Source organism: Mirounga leonina, unplaced genomic scaffold (genome assembly GCF_011800145.1).
Source record: "Mirounga leonina isolate KUSES-001 unplaced genomic scaffold, KU_Mleo_1.0 Mir_200, whole genome shotgun sequence".
Lineage (NCBI taxonomy): Eukaryota > Metazoa > Chordata > Mammalia > Carnivora > Phocidae > Mirounga > Mirounga leonina.
The window spans coordinates 10,544,833-10,555,083 of record NW_023270503.1 but is presented as its reverse complement, the minus strand read 5'-3'; the positions used below and the strand labels follow the sequence as shown (position 1 = coordinate 10,555,083).

Here is a 10,251-nt window from a genome sequence, read left to right as displayed (position 1 = left end):
CTCAAGCGGTGGGGCTGAAGCCGCCTGCACGACTCGTGGTACGGAAATAAGTAACCTTGGTTACTGTTTCCAGGGCCACTGGACTCGGCCAAGAAGAGCCGAGGTGAAGCTGAATGCAACGTGGAGCCATTCGAATTAACTTGTGTACATAAAGGACACGCAGTATTATTCCACACTCCCGAAATCCTTATTGGTGGCATGTGAGTGAACAGATGCTACAAGGGGGGACCATTTCTCGTAGCCAAGGCTTCTTGGTGACGTCTGCTGTGTCCTCCTGCACCTCCCATGGACTGACTAAACCCCTCGTGCTTGGTAAGGCCAGCGGCAATTAGCTTACATCCTGGAATCCAGGAATGGAACCATTCTAGTTAGCAGGTGAGCATACTTTTGAAAATGTCATTGACACAGGCCACAGCGACACAGAAATAGTCCATATGGCATTCCCGAAAACTCTCCGCACTGTAAATTCTGCCGAACTGGGAGACGCTCTTACTGCAGGCAAAGGTCGATTCTGTTATCACGGTTCCTTATGGAATGTACAAGGTAGATTAGAAGCCTGCTTGAATCCTGGGGCCCTGAGGAGACGAGGTGCCGCTCAGGCTGACGTGGAGCGCGGAGGCCTCAGGGAAGCCTGAGAAACCGGCCCACTCGTGTGGTTACTAACACTCCGCGAGCCCCACGGAGGACAACAACCCTGAGGGTAATAATTCCGACAGCTGTGTCAGCTGGAGATGAATCTGGAGCAAAAGAGAAAAGCAGATTCATCTCCTCACTTCTCTGCACTCTGGGGCACAGCAAGGGAAAGCAGAAGCCTCAACAAGAGCTCTTCAACGAAAACATTCTATTCCTTTCCTGGAGAAGATGGAAGCTAATGGGTGTAAGATGGAACACAACAGAATCCCTTCAAGTTTTGTCCTGAGAAGGGAAAACAATCTAATTAGTGATGTAAAGTAGCTATTTTATAGACAAAACTAATTTGTTCAGTTTATAAATAAAAACTAACTCGAGGTCAGACAGCCTGAGTCCTACAATGTGAAACACAAGATTCAGAGTCTCTTCATAAAGCACATAACTTAGAATTCAGAGAAATGTATGTCCTAGTTTGGCCTATTCTTCCCAGGACTTGACGATCCTCAACCATTTGGCTTTTTTGTCCCCCCTACTGATTTTATGCATTCAGTTTAAGTGGCAAAGAAAGTTCCCTACACCAGATAGCAAGCATGAGCCTTCTAGAATGCCATCTATTTTAGAACAATTTTCCTCCACGGCATCTAAGTCTCTCCTGCTACCGTAAATAGCCATCTCACTGTTTACCTCAGTAGGCCAGGAACTCTGGCTTCTAGCCCGAACTAATTTTCAGGTCTCTCACATAGATACTTCCAAGTCGGCAGCACTGGTCCCTGCACCACCATTTCTGGAAGTTTGGACACAGGCCACTGCAAAGAGGTTTCATTCAGCTGCCTTTCCAAATCTTGTCTGAACAAAAGGACCACGTTCACAGTCTTTGAGGTAAACCAAAGTTTTCTGTGGAGGCTCCTAAGGGGAAGGCTATTCATCCTGACACACAAGGATTTGGGTCTTTGTCAAAATGAACATTCAATTCATTGCAAAGTGCCCAAGCATATTTGGAGGAAAAAGTCTTCTTGAAAGTTGACAGTGTTAGAAATGAACAAAAGGAGAATTGGTTCAGTTGTGACAGTAAAGTTGGTCAATCTACCCTCACCTACCTGCCCTTGTTTTGTCCCACGGAGACGAGCAGAAGTTTTTCTATAAAAAGAACATCAGTGGACTCTGAGAAACAAACTGAGGGTTCTAGAGGGGACGGGGGGTGGGAGGATGGGTTGGCCTGGTGGTGGGTATTGAGGAGGGCACGTTCTGCATGGAGCACTGGGTGTTATGCACAAACAATGAATCATGGAACACTACATCTAAAACTAATGATGTAATGTATGGGGATTAACATAATAAAAAAAATCAGTTGAATCACAATTTCCCCTTTTTATTCATGTAGATATCGACAAACTAAGTGTGGGTAAGTGCCTTCTACTTCACAGGCCGACAGTGCTCTAGATCGGAGGAAGCCCTGCCTCCAAACATGCTTGCCAGCTGCGGTCCTGGAACTGCTTTTTCTTCAAACATCAGTTCTTCACAGTATCAGTCCTGCAGCAGCAAGTCATTCCTTAGAGAAAACTGTGGTCCACATTTTCAAACATCTTACCAGAGCGAGAGATAAGTTAGCAACCTTCTGGTACCACGTGCAGTCTGGGCAGGGCTATTTTACCTCAAGCCCCCAAGGCCGGCAGTGGGACCGCAGGGGACAAAGGTCGTCTGTAGGAAGGCCTGGGATCCCAGCAGCTCCTCCTCCTGCTGTGGCTCGGGGGGGCGTCTTCATACAGCTTCTGGAGGGAGGCGAACCTTCTGTTTCTTGCTCCCTGTCACCTCACGGGGTGTGAGGGGAAAACCCCCCAACCACCCGGTAGGTACGTTGTCGAGGAGCTCTTCAGAGCAGATCAGGCAGGATGAGGCCGGGAGGTTTTGGTTCAACACAGTTGATCCAGAAGTTGGCACAGCTGGCGTGATACTGGTGTCCCCCGTAGGCCAGCTTGAAACCGTCTGTCTCTGAGCTGAACGCCTGCCGGAAGGAGAGGGACAAGTGGGGCAGGTCAGGCTGCTTCTGCAGCCAAGCGCCGCTCGCTCGGCGGCCAGCACGCACAGCGCTCCGACAGCCTCAGAAGCTGAGCAGGGAGCTACAGCAATTCAAGTGAGGAAGTTCTTCGCTGCTAATTAAGGGTCTAAAAAAATCTTTACCATTAAACCCAGTTCCAGCCAAAGGAGGCCAAATCTTTCACAGAAAAGGCAGACAGAGGTTGAACCGGGGAGACCATGGGGGGTGGGGGTGTTCATTATATGGGGAACTGACACAGCCAAGGGCCGTGGCTGATTTTTACCCCTCACTGTGCCGAAGGAGGCCTGCCCCGAGGCCTGCCTCGAGGCCTGCACGTTAACTATGCGTGCGATCCCCCACCGTCCTCCCATGGGAAAGACACAGGATTGAAAGCTCCCGGGACTAATGCCACTGGGGCCTGATAACTGAATCAACATAATTAAAAAGTCCAACCAGGTACAGGGTTTGTAAAAAGAGATACTAAAGCACGTAAGAATGACTCCCAGATGACTAATGCTTACAGGGAAGTCCCACTCAGCCAGTCCTAACCTCAGCTCCCCGGGGGTTTTCTAAAGCACTACAAGTAAACAGAACTCCGAACCCCAATTTGTTTTTGTCTGATAACTGCGGAATCCTGCTGCTCTTTGATTTCATTCTCTGTGTCACAACTTTGTCTTCCAGAAGCTGCTCCATCTGTTACCTTGTGCATCACGGAGAAAAATGCCCGCAACACCGGAAGCCAATCATGAGCTACAAGTGCGCAAACAAGACACGAGCGCCCCCCCGCCCCCGCCCCAGACACACCCGTTGGTTAAATCAAACATTACGGGAACAGACAGGCCTCGGCAAAGGGCTCCCGGTCAGAACAGTTCAGGATGGTGGCGGAATCCGTGGATTTGCCTTCCACACTCAAAACTGAGATGGTGACACTAGGATAATGTGTGACCGGTTCGTACTTTTTTAGGGTGTTCTTCTGCAGGCTTCTCTTCTTTCTGAAGTAACGCCGAAACCATAAGGTCAACAGAAGTCCCAGAACAGGGCCTCGTGCCTCCAAGTGAAGCCTCCCACATTTAACCTCCTCTCCTCACCACCCCGCTGTGCTCAGGGCGCCGAAGGGAAGGCCTCTGCCACCGCCTCACGCAACCGCTCCCCACACTGGCCTTTTGTAAGGACCGAGGTACTTCTGGGTCCGATTCCTGGGCTTCATCAAAATCCCCGCCTGCAGTCACAGGCCGGGCAGGAAGGGGGCCAGACAGGGTGGTCCCCGGAGGTCACGCGAGGGAGGCGCTTTGCCAGGGGCAGAGGGAAGGCGTGTCACTTACCCGGCTTCTGGAGTCCACGTTTAAAAGGCACACGCCACAGGCAAGTTCCTGAGCATTTTTAATCCCAGGCCGTAGCATACAAGAGGAAAAATCCAGGGAATTTTCATCGGGCTGTGAGGACAAGACAAATGGGTAAGGGCGCAGCAGTTCTAAATGCTGCTGGCTTCACTCCCAATCACTCAGCCCCAACAGGTCTAGCAGCAAATTTTCACTTCTGATCCCATCAGTACAATTACTCCATTTCCCAAATGTTTACTGGGTACCGGCTGTGTTCTAGGTGTTAGGGGTGCTAGCATGAGCAGCAAGCGGTCTGTCCTCTGAGAACTCACAGTCCAGGGTGGGTGGCCGGGTAGGTACCAGGCGACAGGTGACAGAAGAGCTGCACTAGGGCACACGGGCTGGGCGGCACCTACTCCGACCCAAGGGAAAAAGAGCCTGATGGCAGAGGATGCTTCCTAGCACTTAGAAACACCTTGGCTCAGTTTCAAGAGGTATATGCTACATGAAGGGGACAGGAAAGGGGAGGTAAGACAGGAGACGGTATTTATTCCATGCAGAACAAGCAACCAGGCAAAGGCCTCTAAGCAAAAGATCGGCTGTGGGAAGAAATCTAGGGGGTGGGCGCCAAGCTTATGGAACGAGGTAGGAGATGGAACTCTAGCATGAAGGCCTTGAAAGGAATAAAGGAATAGAAGAGACTTTATCTTGGGAAGCCACTACGGGTTCTAACTGGACCATGACAGGATCAGGTCTGTCTTATGGACAGATCCCTCTGATTGCAGTGTAGGCAACCAATTGCGGATGGCAATCCTCAAGGTATGGGCCTCAGTTATGACACTGTTGTAAGTGGTCCAGGAGACAGTGAAGGAACTTAGAACTAGGGAAGCAACAGTGGGGGATGGAGAGAAATGGTCACCTGAAAAAGCCTGCGTGATGTGTGAGATGTGCAAGAAGGGGAGAGGCCTGGGCAGCCAACAGGATTTGCCATAAGGCACATGAAAGGAGACTCATGTTTGGGGCTGGGGGCTGGGGATAAGAGTTCAGTTTGCTGGGACGCTTGGGTGGCTCAGTCGGTTAAGCCTTTGGCTCAGGTCATGGTCCCAGGGACCTGAGATCGAGCCCCGCATCAGGCTCTCTGCTCAGCCGGGAGCCTGCTTCTCCCTCTCCCTCTGCCTGCAGCTCCCCCAGCTTGTGCTCTGTCAAATAAATAAATACAATTTAAAAAAAAAAAAAAAAAAACAGAGCTCAGTTTGGTATATGCTGAGTTGGAACTGCCTGTGGGACAGCCAAGTTCTGATGTTATGTAAGCAGTAAGACAGATATATAGTTCTAGTGCTCAAGACTGTGAGATTTAGAAGTTATCAGCTAGAAAGAGAAATATAAATACAGCATACAGCTATTATCAGTCCTTACTTGCTATGTATCACATCAAGCTCTTCACATGCATTATCTAATTTCTTCCTTACAACAAATCTATGAAATAGGAGTATAGCCCAATGATTAACAGGGCAGGTCCCAACTTTGGAAAGCTGTTAATTTCTTTAAAAAATTTTTTTCTTTTTTGGTGGGCAGCAAAGTAAGGTCTATTGAGGGACAGTAAAGTGATAGTACAAAGCTCCCAAGGAGGTAGGGGACCTGAAGGGGTTGCCCCTTTAAAAAAATTTTTCTTAATTTATTTAAGTAGTATCTACACCCTACAGGGGCTCAAACTCATAATGTCAAAATCAAGAGTCACATGCTCTACTGACTGAGCCAGCCAGGTGGTCCTGGAAAGTTCTTCACTTCTTTTTCTTCAAAAGTAAGCTCCAGGGGCGCCTAGGTGGCTCAGTCGTTAAGCGTCTGTCTTCGGCTCAGGTCATGATCCCAGGGTCCTGGGATCGAGCCCCACATCGGGCTCCCTGCTCTGAGGGAAGCCTGCTTCTCCCTCTCCCACTCCCCCTGCTTGTGTTCCCTCTCTCGCTGTGTCTCTCTCTGTCAAATAAATAAATAAAAATCTTAAAAAAAAAAAAAAAGTAAGCTCCATGCTGCCCAGTGCGGGGCTTGAACTCACAACCTTGAGACGAAGATCTGAGCTGAAATCAAGACTCGGTCGCTTAACCAACTGAGCCACCCAAGCGCCCTGAAAGCTCATTTTTTTTTTTTTTTTAAAGATTTTATTTATTTATTTGACAGAGAGAGACACAGCGAGAGAGGGAACACAAGCAGGGGGAGTGGGAGAGGGAGAAGCAGGCTTCTCGCGGAGCAGGGAGCCCGATGTGGGGCTCGATCCCAGGATCCTGGGATCATGACCTGAGCCGAAGGCAGACGCTTAACGACTGAGCCACCCAGGCGCCCCAAAGCTCTTCATTTCTTAAAAGTTAAAACACATATCTACTATACTATATGAACTTATACGCAATTCCACTCCTTGATATTTATCCAAGAGAAATAAAAACATGTTAACCAAGTCTTGCACAAAAGTGCAACCTCAAAAGTGTTCACAGTAACTCCATTCACATTAGCCAAACTGGAAATAGTACATCTCTATAGAAAATGTATTAAAAACCCATGGTATATCAATACAATGGAATAGGACTCACTGATAAAAGGGATCAAAGTGATATAACAATGTAAATGAATTTTTAAAACATGCTAAGAAGTCAGACACAAAACACATATATACTATGTAATTCTATATGAAGTTCTAGAACAGGCAACTCTATGGTGATAGAAGTCTATGGAAAATAGATCAGTGGTTATTTTTGGAATCAGATCATGGCAAGAGAGAACTTTAAGAGGTGATGAAAGCACTCCATAAATTGATAGGGTGTGGGCTTAGATGGCTAAATGCATTTGTTGAAACCAATTCAACTATGTATTTAAGATCTGTGCATTTCACTAAGTTATCCCTCAATTAAGAAAAACACTTGAATTATAAAAACAAAACAAAACAAGCCAAAAAAAAAAGTTTCGGAAGAGTTGTTTTTTTTTTTAAGATTTTAAAAGTAACTAAAAAAAAAAAAAAAAAAAGATTTTAAAGTAATTTTGACATCCAATGTGGGGCTCGAACTCACAACCCTGAGATCAAGAGTTGCACTCTACTGACTTGAGCCAGCCAGGTGCCCCAGAAAAGTTGTATTCTTAATGTGAAGAAGTTTTAGATATACCTAAACAGATTTATTTTATTTATTTTTAAAAGATTTTATTTATTTTGACAGAGACACAGCGAGAGAGAGAACACAAGCAGGGAGAGTGGGAGTGGGAGAAGCAGGCTTCCTGCTGAGCAGGGAGCCCGATGTGGGGACAATCCCAGGACCCTGGGATCATGACCTGAGCCGAAGGCAGACGCTTAACAACTGAGCCACCCAGGCGCCCCACCAATTAATTTTGATTTTATGTGCCCTTGAGCAGAGATTTCTCAAACTTGGCACCACTGATAACCTGGATAATTCTTTATTGTGGGGCCTGTCCTCTGCACTGGAGGATGTTAAACAGGATCCATAGCCAATCTGGGGGCAAAATCACCCCCTCCTCCACCATTAAGAATGGACTTTCCAAAGAGAAAAAAAATATGCACACATACATACAAATATATATACACATATAAACACACACATGTACATGAGCTTATTATAAATATTTATTGATATAAAGACTGTGAAGCACACAATTTACAAATAATAAAACATACAATCATCTGTACTGCAAATTCCTGAGTCACTTGAGTCTCACAGTGCTGCTTCTGCAAACATTTGCCCAACGCTTGGATCCACAGTCAGCCTATGCTTGTGCTCACCAGAGCGTGGATGTTGTGAGCACTGGGTGGTGGTTCTCCGTTAAGGACTGAGACCGAGGTGGCACAGCAGACAGATCTCAGAATGTCCCTCATCTGTCAGATATGTGAATGACTCTGCTGAATTGGGTAACGGTTCTCAAATACTGAAGAACATTTCCTCAGCTTCCGGTCTATTCACAATATAGCATTTGCGGACCTCCTTGGTATAAGTACTGCCACCGTGGCTGATTTCAAGGTGCCAGTGTGATGTCGCTGAACATGGTGCTGTGAAGAGATGCCTGCAGTACCATCCTATAGTGTTTCCACATGTGAATGTAACAGACTAGGGTGACCAACTTCTTGGTTTGTTCAAGACTGTTCCAGTTTCAGCTCTGAGGAAATCCCTCAGTCCTAAGCAAACTGGTATCAGTGGTTGTCCAAGGATAGACATAAGGAACCTCAAAAGCTAAGAACCAAGTAGGTGGGAACAAGAGGTCAGGATGGGAGTCGATGGCAACCAAGTAAAAGGGTCAAACAACTGTCCTATCTCAAGAACCCCAAACAAGAGCAGTGTAAGTCAGGTGTGAGCAAGTCAGAGGGTTACCAATGTGGGCTCAGAAAGAGGTCTGAATTTAAGATGGCACATGTCGTGCAGTTTGAGGTGATCATGTGAGTGGGTGGCCGAAGTGCCATGGAGACAAGAGTCCCTGAGGCCAGTGGCCAAGGATCTGGGAGCCTGGCATGTTGGGTGGTTTGTCCTCGTGGATACTGAGGTGACCCAGGATGATGGCAAATTCCTGCCAAAATAATAGCTACATCTTTTATACTTAGTTTAAGCTGAACCCCTGAGGAGTTAGTGTACTGTTTTTGTATTTGAAAAATTGTATTCTTCTTCCCTAGGGGAAAAAAGAATGGCTCCTCCCTACAAAAATGTATAGATTATATAGGTCTCATCCCCCCTCCCCCAACTTTTTAAAAAAGATTTTATTTATTTGAGAGAGAGAGTGCACATGCACGAGCAGGGAGGATGCGGCAGAGGAAGCAGCAGACTTCCCGTGGAGCAGGGAGCCTGATGTGGGGCTTGATCCTAGGACCCTGGGATCATGACCTGAGCCAAAGGCAGATGCTCAACCAACTGAGCCACCCAGGCGTCCCTCCTCATCCCTTTCTAATTTGAAATCATAAACTGTGTATTAGCTTCACAAACCTTTCTTAAACTAACCTGAGCTGAATCCATTCAGATCACACCCAGGGAAGGAAGGACAGACAGTTCTCAAAGAAAAGGGGAGGCAGATGTTTCACCGATATGCATGAGGACTCTGACCTTGAAATGAACCTACATGGCCTTAGCCATAGACAATAACTTTTCTAACGCAATCATGGCCAACTCTGGTCAAATCTAGAAGCAGGTTGTACTATACTTTGTTTGCTGTCCCATTTTGTCATCTATAAAATGGTTAACAATTTCACTTGTTCTTCCTACCTTCCTCAGTTGCTGTTGGGACCCTCAGAGATATATAAAAAGTTCTCTGAAATGCTCTAAATGATTATTAAAATTATTTACCTGACAAAATCTAACAAGCTTTTTTAAGAGGTTAAAAAAATAGTAGCACTTCTATAATCTATGTTATAGATATTTATCATGTTACGGAACAAGGGCTATTTGAGAAATAATTAGAATCTGGGAAAACCCAATCTTGAAATCAATCCAATTAAGAAAAGCCCTTTAATATCTGTTTACCAAAGGCATAAGGAAAGCGAATGAAAAGGTCATATTGTAATCTCCCGTGAAAATCATAAGGCTCTTCATAAATTACCCTGTGGTCAAATTAATCTTTTAAATGATAAAATTAACCTTTATAAATACACAACTATAAGCAGGGGGTTTGTTTTGTACATAGAAGCTGCGGGACACCAATCCATGGCCATAATTCTTTAAGAAGGTACGCCCTCTACAGGCCATTTTAAATTGCACATCACCTACATTAACTGGCAAGTGTTTCATGCATTTGGTAAAGATTTTAATAAGTAGTTACAGTATAAATGGCCTGAATACAGTAAGTCCCAAAGTCAGACTGGGATATATAAATCCCGAGTCTTTAGCCAATAATAAACTGCTAAAATGGTGTCCAAGAAAATCATTATCAAGGAAGAAGAACTTGGTAGTAATTGGTGCTCTTTACAAATATCCTCATTATAATTCTTCTGGACAATGGTAGGATGGGCACTTCCTATTCCCTTAAATGATGCATAGCCAAATAGCATGCAGAGTCAACAGACTGTGATCGTAAGTCACACGTGTCACTTCTGGGAGCAAGCCTTTAAGACTGATGTGCTGTTTGTCACGTTCCCTTGACCCTCCCACGGTGATTAGCTATGTTCCACATGGTGGAGGCTTTGTCCCCTAGGTCCCTGAGTGAGAAGGACCTGTCCACAGGGACCCCTCCAACTTGACATGGACATGTAGCAGAAGCAACACAGCTCTGCGGTTTTACGTCACTAAGACGGTG

At 46.0% G+C, this 10,251-nt stretch overlaps 1 protein-coding gene across 10 annotated transcripts in view; it reads right to left on the bottom strand.

Annotated features, from left to right (window-relative positions):
- Window positions 1-1,978: 1,978 nt before the first annotated feature.
- The window catches only part of SYNRG (synergin gamma), a 79,897-nt gene continuing 71,624 nt past the window's right edge, over window positions 1,979-10,251 (bottom strand). For all 10 annotated transcript variants that reach the window (XM_035026611.1, XM_035026619.1, XM_035026612.1 and 7 more), the window contains 2 exons: window positions 3,988-4,098; window positions 1,979-2,632 (listed from right to left, as the gene is read on the bottom strand). In XM_035026611.1, the coding sequence (XP_034882502.1) occupies window positions 2,501-2,632; window positions 3,988-4,098 (243 nt within the window). In that variant the 3' untranslated portion in view covers window positions 1,979-2,500. The remainder of the gene's footprint in view (window positions 2,633-3,987; window positions 4,099-10,251) is intronic.